Here is a 16207-nt window from a genome sequence, read left to right as displayed (position 1 = left end):
AACGGGTACTTCCATTGAAGAATGTGTCCAGCACCAGAAGCTGCGTTGGTTGGGACATGTGTTACGTATGCCGGACCATCGTTTGCCGAAGAGAGTACTGTTTTCCATGCCCAATTCGGAGTGGCGTAAACAGAGAGGTGGCCAACCCTTGACTTGGCAGAGGAGTATGAAGGAGATCACGAAACGCTTGGGTGCAGTCGGTGCTGCTCGCCTTCCAGGATGGGGACCGCGTGATCCTCACTGTGCCTGGTTGGAGACACTACAAGATATGGCTGCCAACCGATGTCAGTGGCGTTCTTGTTTTCAGTTTCTATCCAGATTGACTGAGTGAATGTCTGGAGGTGTAGGCACGTCGGAATGATTGTGTTAAGCTAGCACTAAGTTCCTCCCCCATCCACCTTTATTCTTTTCTTTACAATAAGGCTTTCAAATAAGTCATGGTTGTACGGCAGTGAAGCATCGGTGTTGAACACTGATGTCATGCTGTCGATGATGATGATGATGATGTTGATGTCCTTCGTTGCCTCAAAATGGTATATCACTGAGTCTCAGGGGTCGTGTTCACCAGACTACAGTAAGCAATGTATCGATGTATGGTTGCGAAAGATGGCCCGTATGGACAGATGTGAAGCATGTTCAGTTTTTTTTTACCACCGACGCCCCAGAAGCGTTGCTGGTGTCAAATGGCGTCAAATGGTTCGTAACGGGATAATTGGAAAACATGTCTTTGTTTGTGCGGTGGATACTTCAGTCTCGGAAAAAATCCAGCACCATCGACTATGGTGACTCAGCCATGTTTGTTCTGCGTGTCTCCTTCCGAACGGCGCAAGCCGCGTCGTGGACAACCCGTGACCTGGCAGAAGGATGTGAAAGAGAAAACGAAGAGCTTAGATGTTGGTGCGGTCCGCCTTCCAGGATGGGGGAGAAATTGCAGGAAGTGGTGGCTGGTCAATATCAGTGAAGTTCCGGATGTTACTTCCCAAATTGCCTGGTTGAGTTCCCCAGAATGCTTGCAATGGACCAGCATCACGTCACCTCCCTCACCCACTTTTCTTTCTACTTTAAGGCTTCAAGGATAATTAACTAAACTCTGGTTGTATGACACTGAGGCATTTGTTTCAACACTGATGTTTCTGTCTCTAATGGTGACGAAAATAAAATGACGATGATTATGATGATGGTGATACGTCTACTCTCAAGCTTGTGGGCCAGCCACGTGGTTACAGAATGATCATTTACCACACAGGCAAACTTGGCACGAGTGGTTGCATTTTGGGTCAAGGGGATTCTGAAGATTACGTCGATTTTCTCAGAGACACGTTCATCCATTTTGGCTGTTTCGTGAACAGCTCTGAAGTTCTCTGTGATCGTCTGTACCGGGCATTACGATATTCACTGATTTTTGACTGAATTATCCTTTGATACTAGGGCAAATGTGGGTTCCATAATAGCCATGCAGCGGTTAACTGCTGGGTAGCTTTGTGTGGTAAAGCCTACAACTGCACCATCGCGAAGTGTAAAAAACATTGTTTTCAACTCGATTAGTTCCCTGACGTGTCTTGTCGGGATCAATCATCTGAGTCTTAGTAAGAATCGACAAGAAAGAAAACATCCAAATGAACCATCTTCTGCATGGCTGTTTGCACAGTTTGCTACAGTTGAAAAATGTATAAATCCAGCATCAATCGACTAGGTTTGAAGGTCTCTCGACCTAGTCATGCTGGCAAAAGCGAGGCATTAAACCGTATTACAGGTCCTAAGAGCATCATTTGTCTCATCTCATAAATCTAGCCCATTACTGAGTCAACGTTACGGGGAAGCTAGTAGCTGTTGGCATATTAAACATAATGAGATAAATGTGAAATCCCAGGACAAAGTGTATACAGTAATTACGACACATTTTCGCCACTAAGAGAACACGCTTATTGTTTTTGATTTGATAAAGCATCATTCGTTGTTTTGTGAGTGGAGTTCTGAAGGAGGCTGCTCTAATCGGTGTCGAGTTCGCATAGGACTTTTTCGTGTTTTTTTGCGCAGTCATTTTGTTCTTTCGTAAGGTTCGTACTAGTTTAATACCAGTAGAGCACTAACCTATAGTAGCGTTATGGCGTTTATCGACCACGGTGCGTGTTTCATCAAAGGAAGGCAACTCTGCTCTTTTTCACAGGTAGCAAGACAAGGGGACGTGTTGCCTCAGCATATGTTCTCCTCAACTCAGGAAGAATTCTGTAGATACTCTCTCGACCGGCCGTTGTGTTTGGATTTACCTCACCCGAAAAAGCTCACACGCAGTTGAAGTTATTTATTTCTCTATACTACTGCACATACTAACTCCTAACAGCGTTTCCGAACAGCTAGCTCAGGTGCCAAACATCTCAATGGTCCATACGCACGTTCAAATGCATTCAGATCATACAAACGTCTTTGTCTTAACTTTTCTCGCAAGTCTTTGTTCGGCAGCCAACCACAGTACCAACGAGATCAGGTGAGTATACCACCCTGGTGGCTAGTTGTTACACAGTTCTTCAGCTGGGGAGTGCGAAATTAAGATTAAGCTGGTCGTTTAAAGACCGGTCTGTAGGCAGCGAGGCTGCAAACATGATTTGGCATAATTAATCAATCCCACATGTGCTGGCATGGATTCTCTCACAGCATGTCCTGTAGGACCCAGTTAAGGTTTACAAAATCGAACGACAACACTGCTCCACTACAAGCATCATCAAAACGGAATTTGATACCAAGTTACCCAGGCTCAAGTGTCAAACTCTAGGCATAGGGAAGTTGCAAAATTTCAACTGGTTCGTTACACAGCCGGATGTCCTTTAGCCTTTCCCATTACTAATTTTCGTTATTTGATTCATTTTTGTAGCCAAATCATCTTACCGCTGACCGTGGAAGAATACCAAATCGCCCAGCTGTATGCCGTCGCCGAGGCGTCCAAGTCGGAGACTGGTGGAGGTGATGGTGTAGAGATTTTGAAAAACGAACCTTTTGACACCGAGGTGTTTCCACCAAATCCACCTCTTTTAAATGGTGATCCTCACTACACGACCGGGCAGTATACTCACAAGTACTACTACCTATCCCAGAAAGTCCCAGGCATTGTTCGCACTTTTGCCCCCACTTCAGCTCTCATACTCACTGAGGAGGCATGGAACGCTTATCCATATTGTCGGACTATATTGACGGTGTGATGTTATTCTGCATTCACTTATCACTCTTGTTTCAGAATAACTTCATGAAGGAGTCCTTTAGTATAATGATTGAGTCTTTGCATTCATCAGACATAACTCTTCAGAACGTGAGTTAATTAGTCCTGTTTATCTCGTATTCACTTTTGAACATTTTTGTGCTCCTTATTTTTGGTCTAGCACACAAGCTGAAACTACAGCTCGCATATTTCAAATGGACACCGGTTTACTGTTTATCTCTGGTAGATGGCTTACCACTAAATGGGTGCTTTTACTTCATGATACGTCTGTAGCAAGTTATGACTGCCTGGAAATCCTCTGGAGCCGTCTTACCTTACCTGTCTAGTGAAGGAGTTGCACAGCACTCTTGAGATATCTCGTGAACCACAATCGAATCCGGTAAAGCATGCAAGGAAGTGCGATATTTTTTCAACATTTTAGAAGGCTTTCAGCTACATTGACATCCCGCGGGAACAACAGCAGCAGCATCATCTACAGCATGGAAGTGTTCAACACCGATGCTTCACTGCCTAACAACATCTATCAAAGTAGGCCGCTTATGGTTTATTTCTTGAGACACCTTTCAATGATAAAATCCCTTCAAGAAGAGTCAGTTTCCGGCGAGTTCTTTCAGGTGGCTTCTGGAAGGGATAACTTTGTCAGTGTGACCATACAGTCGATTTCGTACGTAACTGGTTAACCCGAAACACACTAAATCATCAACTGATTCCAGTTCTGCGTACTGTACCTGATTTTATCATTTGACCATTTGATTCAGTAATGTTGCCTGATGAACAATGATACCAATTTCTAAGATCCTTCTTTCCACGGAGAAACTGGAACTCATCCTGGCATAGCGATATCCCATTGAGCTGCGCTACCTTGTGTGTGCATTTGAATCTCATACGAGGTTAGCTGATGACGTAGTTTCCAACTAATTCAATGGCACAGTCCTTCTGTTTGAAATTTGTAGTACTTATGGCGACTGGATACCTAACAGTTGAATTATTTTGATAGTCCTTAACTGGCCACCGTTGGTCTGCTGTCACACATAGACCGCTTTTGACGTTCCTCTTTTACACTTCTCTATTACCATTACGTTTTTACCGTTGGTTGCATGCCTGTACTTGGCCGACTGAGTGTCTGTGTTATTTGACATTCCTGCGTTCCGATTTTGTTTGTCCTCGCAAAGTGATTTTTTTTTGAATAAATTGGCCGGACGATGCAGTGTTGCTGTACTAATGATGGTACTGCGCAGTTTTTGGTTTGTACTAGTACACGCACCCCCCTGATTTTGCGAGCAGTTGTCATGATAATGCAGGGCTAGTTTTCAAACGGGATGCTCGCGAAATACATGTGGGTGCGACAAATGTTTAGTTACTGTACTGCGTCATGAACACGTCGTTTTTCAGATTTGGTGCGCATTTAGTGCGCTGCTCTGTTTTATTCGGCCGTTCATTAAGTACTACCGTAGGTCTTTCGTACCACCAAATGCATCCTCTAACGACTGTTGCTCAAACGCTTGTTTAAATGTGAGGTAACTTTTCTGAAGCCATCTGTTGCTTTTCGCTGGCTGGATAATTTTCACCTGATTCTCGTTGGGAGTCTTAAGTCTTTTGGCATTCTAGAAACCCTCACACAGGCGTTTAGCTGTACAGCGAAGGGCACCCAGCACCGTATGTGTGTCTGTCGTGTGTCACATGTCGAGTCATCATCCACCGGAACGAGTTTTGTTATCTGTGGCCGGTCCAGCATAGCACAAACAACAGGACAGGTGACGTGAAAATTGTTGATGCTGCTGGTGGGCCTCTTGGTCCTCCAGATATGTTTTAAGACATGACGACTAACCCATATCACCCCTATCCTTGCCCTTGATTTCTGTCCAAATCGTCTGAGTGAGCGTTCGGTAGGCTAGCACCAGGTCCTTTCCCTATCCATTCTTCCCTACCCCCTAGTCATTTTGAGAAGCCCTGTTTTTTGCAGTAATGCATCACTGTAACCACCTTTACTGCTGTTTCTGACAATAGTGTCGGTTGGTAATCTGGTGAGAAGTCTCTTAAGTGCAATGAATGTTATTCTAAGCCGGACGCTTCTAAGCTGCGCGTTTACTTTGAAAAGTTCTTTCAACCGCAAACAGTTTAGCCAAGCTCCATGTTCGAGTGCGCTCTCCTCGTCAATTGCTATGTCCGTAACACTGCATGCATTACGTACATAAATATGTGTACTATCATTTTTCGGTCGTTGATGTAATGTCGATGGGTGGATGTGATGAATCATGTCCTATACGGAACGCACTACTTGATACCGCTCTTTCCTTCAGGCGCATCAATTATCCCCCAAAGAATTATCGGCCCGTGAGGTCGTTGTGATTGACATCGGTGATATCACCCCTTCCGACAAGGATTACAACCCTAGTGAAGACCCTACTCGCTTCCACTCCGAGAAAGCTGGCAGAGGACCGTTGAAACCAAAGTGGTGGCTGGTAAGTCCACTCGTTGGGTTGCTTTCGCTTAACTGTAGGTTAGCGCTATGTGCCTTCCGACTGCATCTACTGGTGCTAGTTCTAACGGTGTCTTAGGTTCTTAGGTTCTTCGGTGTCTACATGTGGCGCGTCAGGGACGATGTCATTCAGAAATATAAGTTTACAGAAGGTTGTATGGGTTCCGAGCATAAACGGTGCCGTCATTATAGGAAAAGCAAGTTTACTGCACTAGATACACCTCACACAATACACAAGCTGCTGCTTTGCTGAAAAAGCCGGAACCTACGTGAATCAATTAATAATACAAATTGTTGTCGTTGTTGACTTCTGTCGACCAATTTTCCTCTCCTTAGATGGATAGGTAGTTGCGCTCCAGCGTAGTTTAGGTGCGAAATACTTGGGTCAGTTTCGCCAATAAGCTTCTAGGGGTCACAGACGGTAACATTTGCAACGATTGGTGGATTTACGGCTACCAACTAGACTACCAGTATATTGGGGGCGAGATGGCTCAAGTGGTCAGAGCGCGAAGGTCCGTGGTTCGAGCCCTACCTCTGCCTTCCGACTTCCCTTGTCTAGGCTTGGGCAACCTGGCAGTATCCCAACCCTCGTGCTTCCTTCGGGTGGCATGGCAACTAGGCACCAGAAGGATGTTACAACTGGACGATCCATCCGATCCATCCCACCAGTGTATTGAATTCATGTCCAGGTTGCCTTAAGCCATCCCTGACTATCAACTAATTAGTATTAACCTTTACTTTGCCCTTGGGTTTCTCCTATGACTCAAAGACAATCCAAGCGGCGTTGAGGATATCGCCATTCTATCTGGAATTAAGTCCATGCTTCTAGGTCCCGAGCTGCAGATGATGTCCGGGACCACGAACAAGCAGACCGATGGTTCTGTATTTCAAATCAGCGCTATCGTACTGCCCTGAAATACATAGACTGTTCGAAGATTCTCTACCACCGTCGCCAGTATACTGTCGACGTTCGGGGTGCAATAATAGGTCTTAGTAGACAGTCACTCACCCCCCAAATACGAATACTGTGGGGGTGATATTTGCCATAAAGGGAGCTGTGGTGTGACTATGGATATAGTGATCTCTGCTTGCAAAAGGCACCCACCAGAACTTTTCTCTTCCAATGGGTGCTGTTGACGGGAAGCAAGAAATTGAACTAAAAATGCTGGAAATATTTTCGAGAATCAAATTCTACGCCAGTTTGTGTAGTACGCCTCCCTTCGAACGTCTTTTGGTCTAAGCCGCAATTCAGGTACACGGTCTACAAGTCCCAGTAACTTAAATGTGATTAATCGCCTTTGGATAAAGAGTTATAGAACACGCTAATGGGCCATGACACTGGAACAATAGCGAGCATAGCTATTGTTGGCGGAACACAGTACGTTTAAGGTTGCTGAAAACTTCTCGACATCCCGCGACCGATTTTGTTTCTATTCGGACTCATTAGGCAGGTGCATTCCTCGGGTTTCCTTATATTCCCCTGAACTCCAGACTATACGCAATTCGCAAAATACACTCATTTGCAAACTAGTTTGTCCTCAGTTGGAAACTCAAGTGAATTTACCTGAATTTCTCATTTTGCAAATGAGTGTTCCGTTGCTTACAGTTGGATGCTCAACTGGAGCCTGAGTTTGACAAAACCCGAGTAATGCGCCCGCCTGATGAGATTCATTTGGATCTTCCTTTACGAATAGTGAGCATATAGTTTTGCGTAAACAGTGCTCATAGTCTTAGAGAATCAGTTAAAACTTAAAGTGAAGAAATCCGTCAATATCAGTAAGCATGGGATGAGACAACAGGTTGGTGCTACGCCATCTTTATACCTCCGTTTGGTGTTTTCGGACGAGATAAATTGCACAATCACACAAGACAAGCGTTGACCTCACGTTTCTGAGATGTCTACTCAGTTTGATATGAAAAACTTGGACATTTGAGTTCACTTCAGAAAAACAAACCGAACGACTCTCTGGTCTCTGTTCAGGGTTTTTGTTGGTAGCGTTGCCTTTTTCTTCACTGTTTAGCTCAAGATTTCTCAGTGGTTGAGGCGCGAACTTACTGACCGGAGGGTCCGTGGTTCGAACCCAACTTCGGTATTTCAACCGCTCCTGTCTGAGCAACCTGACAGTATCTTAGCTCTGTTGCTTCATTCTGGTATCCCGCTAAGTAGACGCCGAAAGGGTGTTACGCTGAGCGAGACCAGAGCTCACTAGTGTTGTTTGTACGATTGCCCGTAGTGATAACCTGATGCATAAAACTGAAAATAGTATCTATGTCATGCATACCGAAGCGATAACGATTCCCATCTACCCTATTGATGCTTTGGGATTTGATTGGGCACTGTGGCTGTCCGATCTCAATTCTCGTTTATGACAACAGATTTTAGGCGGCTTAACACGAAACCAGCTACGTGCCAGCTTTTCTTTGTGTCCAACCCTCAAGATTCTTAACTTTTTACCGGTTTTTCAGCCAACACATGAACTTATTTACCTGCGTGACCCCTACTCAGAGTGCCTTCTGCGTTCCAACGAAAAACACTGATTTACACATGGTCACTAGTGAATTGCTTAGCAGAATTATTCCAGTTTACATGTTGAACCAGAAAATTTACCGGTGACGTTGTGCGTGTGTTCTTCGGTTTTTATGGATGTTTTAGAAACCGGTGAGTGTGTACCTCCGTTGATGATACGCAATTTAATATTTGTTTTTGCCTTGAGCTTATCAAGGTATGTTATTTTTGCTTGGTTCCAGAGCACTGTTGCGCTGCCTTACGTGGTTTTGCATACTTTCCTCACGAAGAATGGCTTGCTTCTTCTCATTAGTATAGTCTGATGTGGAATCTCTGTGAAGTGCACGTATCTCTTTTAGCCATTCGATAATCTTAGTTTTCCGCGCTATTTTCGCCAAATTTATTCCTGCCGCCTATTACTTCTGCTGGGCGACTTGTTTCCACAGGCCTGGAAATATAAGCTCATAGTGCGTGATGAAATTTTTGAGAAAAGGTGGGGTTCATTACTTGCCCAGGGTACTCGTGTCGGTTACTCATACTATTCTCCATTCTCATAACTGTCGGTTGAGCAGTCCTGGTGTATTTTTTGCATGAGTTCACGCTTGGATGCGTGGATAACTGTTCCAAAAAGGGTCACTTGAATGGAGAATTTAACACTTGTCGCCACGGCCTGCAGCTGATAAAAATTACTTAAATTTCAGACGTCCGTGACGCTACCTGACTGGGGTGTGCTAGCACACTGATCAATCGGTTGACATAATCAGGACAGTTACTGGTTAGTCGCTCGACGTGTTGACACTTCAGAGAGATTTCCAAGAGACAACGCTCCAAAACGTGATACTTCAGGTGCGTCAAGCGTGTGCTGGTATAACAGCTGTACCACGCTCACTTTGCATGTCATATGTCCGAGGTCAACTCTCAACACGGCTAGGGATACGCACTACTGATTAGCCCTGTTGAGAACGAAACTCGAGTTCATTCGTTCCCTTCTTAGATTCGCCAGGACAAGATTTGCGTCAGAACAAGTGGAGGATTGTTTAAGGGGGACTGATATGAACGCAAGATTCTATAGGTCCCGCAACCATTCATCACCAATCCTGTTCTCTCCCTCTCACGTCCACCGTGTTGAAGACAACATAATAACTGGTTATGGGTCTATGCCCGTGCAGTTTGATTCGTAACTTCTCCGTATAAACTGAAGACAACTTAGGATGTAAAGCTGTGAAGCACTGTACAGCCACTACATCAACCTTGGGGATCATAAGATTCTCATCAATCTCAAGGGCTATTCCAAGCTACACCCTATTGTATAGAAATAGAACACTTTATTTGAGCTTCGGGTGGCTGATCTGCAGTGTGGCTAATTAGCAGTGGTGCGCCATATGATGTTACGCATCTGTAATAGTGGAGGTATGTGACATACAGTTCTTGGAGTGAAGACATGCCAAGTTATTTACCTAGATGTGAGGGGATTGTGGACTCTGATCCAGCCAATGCTAAAAACACCCATAGCTGTTGTAGCGTTGTTTCACTGTGTACATATCATACATTGACTGGACCATATACCCTCACCTTGTGAACAGTAGCTGTGGCTGCCTGGTCAGGCGCGTGGCAAATTTGTCGGGAGTTTTGAAATCTGCAACCACGTGGTGAAAAACGGGTTGTCCTATCTGGTTTTGTCCATCCTTTTTTCAGAAGACTTTTGATCACTCTTAGGATATTTTAATAGAAAACCATTTTGTCTCTCATTCTCAAGCTCCTCTTCCTGTCTATTGATTTTGGGGCCACCTGATTTGTCCTATCGGTTGTCAGCAGTATTCTCGTTACCTTCGCTCAATAATTGGTCAGGTGTACTGAGCGTGAGTTTTCACCCGCCTTCACCCAACATTGAGTTTCACTTTCAGTGCGTGAGCCGTTTCTCTTGGTCACGTGTGTCCTAAAGCTAGTTCCTAGAAACTAGGCCTGTGTACTTCACTGACCATAATAAGCTGCTATTGGCGATATTTTTTGCACAACAATTACCCTGGTTTTTGTGATGCGACGATTCAATAATTGCAACAATCACCCACTAAATAGGATAAATTATGACCAGCTGGAGATACCTGTGATGGAAATTTCGGTGATGTTACCTACATATTGCTCCGTTGTTCTCCCTTTCATCATCTGTGGGTTTCCGAGAAAATGGCTCCACCGGACACGTTATTCCCTATCGAAGTTCTCTTGCTTTCTTCACATTAACGACTTACATCCGTACATCCTATTATGACTCTAACGATGGTGGTTTACTTATGATTCATCCGCGTCTATTCGATTACTCCTGTAATCATTGAGCAGTGAAAACCGTGATCCTACAGGAATTGATGGAGGAAGCGAGAGCATTGGTGTGGCTGTATCAGCATTTCAGTATGCCACCTGTTTCACCGCGGTAGCGCGAACAACTTACAAACCGGTGCATGCTTCTGCTGACAGATGATGGGTGGTTAAAAGGACACACCTTGCTATGCAGAGTGAAAACCAGTTTTGCTGTTTCTTACTATCCTCCCGAAAATTTCCGCCTTCCGCGACACAGACCACACAACCTCAATTTCAGCGGAGCGTTCTCGTTACTCTCCCATCATCTCTGTACCGGGATGCGAAGATAGGAATGCCATGTGGTTGTGCAGAGTTCCTTGAGAATATATGGACGCAATGACTATTGATATCTGTAGCCTGTCTACACGTGACTTTAATTTGCCACCGTCCCAGTGACCTGACTGTAGAAATACTCCAGGTCCGTTTACCAACACAAGATGAATTGTTTGAGGTATCCCCTGAGATGAATACGAACCCTAATATGTAAATTCGGGTTCTGACAAAATCACTCCAAACCAGTACAAACAGACTCTTCAGCTGGTCTGGTGTTCCACTCGGCAGTTGCATGGAGTCTCGAAATGACTTGATAAGGTTGTTTGGACTTAAAGCAACCATGGAATTCAACCGAATTATTTAGTTATTAGTTTTCTTGAAGAATGAAAAGATCGATCATGTAACCTTTTCTTCCATGTACTTCTCGTGCTTTTACTTAACGTAAAGGTTCCAAAAATCGTTTTCTTACTGGTTCTAAGTACTTGAATAATATCAGTGGGGGACCTACCCATTTGACCGGCTAGGTGACCTTCATTTGCCTCCAGTAGGTATGGACGTCTTATTCCTCGAAATGCGTTGTCACATCTGGACTGATAGTTACAACTATACGTTCCTTTTTCTCCGTACGTTAAAAAATGTAGACAGCCCATACGACCCCCCTGCCTGTTTGAGGCGTGTTCAAAGGTTAACCTATTTTTCTTCATCGGGGACAGTATTGCGCACCTGGGGGGTCTCCTTATCACCTAAGGGCGTCGTGAGGGTATTTGCGAGAAGTTTGACAGTTTCGTCATCTCACCACTAGTGATTGTTGCAAAGGATATATCCTCACGTTCTCACACGGAGGTCACGATGTGATGACTTTGATGAGTAAGTAACTAGTGATTTCCATCCTCTTATCAACGGCCATGTCACTTATCATACTAGCTAATGCACGTTCCATTAGTTTTTCCAGCTTCACTCATTAGCACAATGAAATATTTTTTCTAACATGGACGGTGATAGTTTAAGGTTGAGGAAAGAAGGTGGTAGCGGAGGAACCGCTGAATAACTCTTGTTTATGCTTATTCATTAGCATCATTAATGCGCATTCCAGACAATCAGTAACACCGAATTCGGTGTTTTCAAAGTATTTCTGTCTATAGCTAGACTGTTGTCAATTTCCGCGACTATTTCGACCAAAATGGATGTGTTTCGGTAAGTAGTGGAAGCGGACTTTTCTGGCTTTCTTGAGGGTTGTTTTTTCATCAACCTAATGAAAAGGTTCGTGGGGCGGGGAACAAGCGGTCCCTCTGGGGATGGAACGGGGCTTAGTCGGGAGCAGCTTGTGAGAGTGTGCTCAGTATTCGTACAATAGAGTGGGATTTTCGAAAGCTATGATGTGCCCCTGATGGACTAAAGCAATCAGTCAACTGGGTTCAGACTACCGTCCAGGCTTTTGAGTCCCATTTAGACATCCTGGGGTCTCAGCGACGCTGGGAACTTATTCCACAAGACTTTTCCGCCAGAGGTATGATTGTTTCAGTGGACAATGAAATTCGCTAAGTTGCAGAAATATGAGAGTAGATTAAAACGGTCCTTAGTTTTAGCACATAGGCAACAAGGTGTAACATTTTGGTGCAAAAAGTTTTACTTTACTCTTAAATGTTTTGCAAATAAGAGCATTGTGTGACTAGTGGGCCTCTTATGAGAGCTCCTTTTTTTCACCTCACTAACTAAACGGCACCCGTGCTCCGTTTAAAAACATACTGGAGTTACCTACGTTTACACCAGTCAATACATGTATTTTCTGATTTTTTATGCAACCATCGCTTACTGTCACGTTATCCGAAAACTAGTGATTACCTACTAGTGAGAGTCAGCTAAACACATCCGTGTACGTCTGTATATCTACCTGACGGGTCCAAAAAGTCATACTACTAAAAACTATACACCGTGCATGTATACCAGTAGGTGCTTAACGGCCACGAGATGCACCAGCGTGCAAAATCAAAGCCTGCAAATGCATATATTCAAATGTGGCTATTGCCCAGCTAGCGGTGCCTGTATGCGCGTTATTTCAATCGATCCGTTAATCTATCGTCAAACTGATGCACTTCTGCTAGAGAGACGCTGTTCTGTATATTTTTCAATCTGTACTGAAGCACGGTACACAGGAAGAAACAGCAATTAGGAGAGATTCGAACCACAATCACAGACTAGGTCTTGCGCCCTTCATGTTATTTGACTGTTTTTCGAAGCCCTCGGATTTGCAAGGCACTTCTCAGATGCGAACTGGGCATTATGTTCCTTTAAGTATGAAAAACCCACCCCTAAGGATGAAAAGCCGAACCGCTGACTTGGTTTCGGTGACAGAGGCTTTCCTTGTAATTCGCTCAAATCTTCGTTCCCCCATTCTTGCGTTTTGTGATGCTTTCTTCATTTAGTTAGCTTTCCACACATTAGCCGCAATCGATTCGCCGCTTGGCAAAACAGATCTCAGTCTACTGTCACTTGTGCCGTCTTTTGTTAGCGTGACTAGGAAACCCGATTGCTTTTGAGTGGTCAGATCGTTTGTCCTAGCTAACTGTTGATCCCAAAGTAGAATATAGTAAGTCGCTAATTGTCGGCTTGGCGCTTGACCCGGTGTTATATGAGAGAGATGTGACCGTTTCCGAAAAGCTCATCCACACCATTCTTTTCGACTGTGTTGGGACTCAGCACAAGGGTGTTATTCGGTCTCATTACTTTTCTGCTAAAAATTGCACCCTCTTGACTTGAGAACCATGCGCTCATCAACCTGGACTTTTCAGATAATGAATTCGCCTAATAATATGCCGCCTGTTATGACCAGCCGCTAAATTCGGCAACTCGACTACTATCGAATGTGTAAGTCGATTCCCTCAATTTTCATCGCCTTTCATGAAGGGCCCAATACTTGCCAAGTCTTGAGTCAGAATTGCGACTAAATGAATCAGGGGCTTTCAACTGTATCCGTACTATCCCTGTTTACCGTCGATCATTAGACACACTTTGGCGAACTGGTGTGTATACGTTCTCGGGTTTATCCAATTATTTTAGTTCAAAACCAAATGCTGTCCTACATTTCCACTACTCTGAAAACCTATCTGGTAACACGACGGGATGCATACTTCAATAATGCCCGTGTGTGAGTAATCTTGCCAGGTTGGTCTCCGAACACTTTTTCGTTAGAGTAAATATTACCACCGAGGTGAATTTCCACATATTACACATTCTGAAGTAGTTTATGGCTGCGAAGATTCTACCGAAGTATGTTTTGATGATGGTTCGTCTATCCACTAGCGCCTGCGTTTTCTGTTCTTCAAAGATTGGGACGAAGTTTGCAAACTACTGGCCGACAGTGTTTCGAACATGGGGATTTCGAAGATCTTCCAACGGTAGGCTCATTATTTTGTCGGTGACGAAGTTGAGTAGCAGTGGAGACATTGGCATCTGTGTCAGACACCACCTTTTTGGGATGTGGGAGTTCCTCATTCACTCAGCGTGGACTTGAGTATCGAAGTATTCTCAGGAACTTCTGCGACATTCACTGTTTGTTAGAATAACGGGCTGGCTGACAGAGTCGATCGAACCTTTGCAGGTCTCACGCACGTATGGCGCTGTTTTAACAACTGACGATGTGAAAATGTGTTTGATGCATCCTATGCCCACTCGATGCTCACCGTCCTAGGACAGCGAGGAATCGGTGGCACTAAAAGCCTTGTTACACCGAAAAGTCAGATTGACACAGGTGACACTACTCAGTTCGACCACTCTTTAAAGAAGCATCATTCTCCACTCACCCGAACTGTCTTGGACCGTCTGTTTTCCCAATATAGGCAGAAAATTTAGACAGTTACTAGCTGATGTATTCACCGCCATATCTAGACAAAACTATTGGATTGCCGTATGACGAAAAGCTCCACAAATCTTGAATAAGGAAATGCATTCATACACTTCTAAGGCTGAAGGAGGTTCCGTCTTCGCTATCCACATTTCTGTTGCAGACCGGCAGTTCGGATAGGAACTGGCAAGTGGCCAAGTGAATTGTTGCTCGAAGTCTTTTCTCCAAGTGTGCAAATGTTCTTTTCTTGATGGCTGGGATTTGTTGTGGTCTTTGGTGATTTGCCGACGAGTTTTGTTATCTAAATCGATTGGACCAACCTCTAGACAGCTCCAGCATTTCTAGCTTCCGTTTCATGGGCTTTCCAGACCCACCAGGCTTCTCGGTCTAGGTATCAAGGATAGAGCATCTTTCGTCCAGACGGCCGCGTAGTATTCTCTTATCGTGTGCGTAATTCCCTCCCAGTTTGCTCAAGGTAGAACTTATTGCAGTTCATTTGACATGTCTTCGGTTTTGTTTTGTTTTCGGTTTCGAGGTCAACTTCCATAAATTGGAGTTCAGTTTGTGGACTACGGGAATGTCATTTTGAGCTAGCAGTCTGGCTCTGAGCTCAGATATATTCTAGATGTAAGGCAGAACTACCCACCTGGTCACTTGTTTTTGCTGCCACTTTTGTCGAGATGTCTTCTTCAAGCTTTTCTCGATAAAATTCCCTGGATATCCGTTGTTCTGGAATACTTTTAATGAGTGGTTCTCTTCCTTCTTCCTTATTTCAGTGGTGCTGTAGTGTGTATCCGCCCTCTTGAACAGGGTTTGAGCACAGCTCTTTCTCTGGTGTACTAGCTTGGTATATTCAGCGTAATCCGACTTTCTCATTACCACTGTGGTGCGCCTTGGAAAACTCTAGGTTATCCTGTATATTGTTCATAAGTTAGTCTACAGTCTTGTCGCTGGTTTCGCAGATAGGTTTCTGTCTTAAAATGTGTGAGTTCGTTTTGATCAATCTTCCTTCAAAGCCACTGTAGTATTTCATCAACTGCTCACTGCCGTAGTTTTTGTGACTTTGAAAATCCACTCTCTGGATGCATGAAACCATCATTGGCGCTAACAAAGTTGACTGGTCACGCGGTGCCAATTTGCCTAATTTTATCACCAGTTGGTCACAGCAACAACGATAAGTCAAATTAGCCAACTGCACAAGTGTAGTGAACGGGTTCGTATTTTCACGGTCAGCAATTAAAATGTCAACCTTTGACCGATGTTCATTCGTTAAGCCTCTCGGCACTAAGCACACCCTTCCAACCAGAAACAACCTGTTTTTTGCAACGTACGCATGTCCCATTTATTCAAAAGGGTTGATATCCGAATTTGCCATTTAGACAGTCAGAAAGACAATGAACTCATATATATATATATATATATATAACTATATATATATATATATATATATATACAACTTATATATATAACTTATAGGCCCAGCACTTAGGACTGGTGACTCCGTTCGTCATGCATCGGTTTTGCGTGCAGCATCTGCTCGTCACA

At 44.1% G+C, this 16207-nt stretch overlaps 1 protein-coding gene across 1 annotated transcript in view; it reads left to right on the top strand.

The window, feature by feature from the left end:
• T265_06568 (hypothetical protein) overlaps positions 1–16207 on the top strand; it is a gene marked incomplete at both ends in the record, with an annotated part of 39373 nt that overhangs the window by 9909 nt on the left and 13257 nt on the right. The window contains 3 exons of the mRNA XM_009171871.1: positions 2870–3188; positions 3230–3301; positions 5512–5673. Coding sequence (XP_009170135.1) covers positions 2870–3188; positions 3230–3301; positions 5512–5673 — 553 coding nt within the window. The remainder of the gene's footprint in view (positions 1–2869; positions 3189–3229; positions 3302–5511; positions 5674–16207) is intronic.

The sequence above is a fragment of the Opisthorchis viverrini genome (genome assembly GCF_000715545.1).
Source record: "Opisthorchis viverrini unplaced genomic scaffold opera_v5_138, whole genome shotgun sequence".
NCBI lineage: Eukaryota > Metazoa > Platyhelminthes > Trematoda > Opisthorchiida > Opisthorchiidae > Opisthorchis > Opisthorchis viverrini.
Note: the sequence above shows the minus strand (reverse complement) of the source record. Positions and strands in the feature narration are given on the sequence as shown.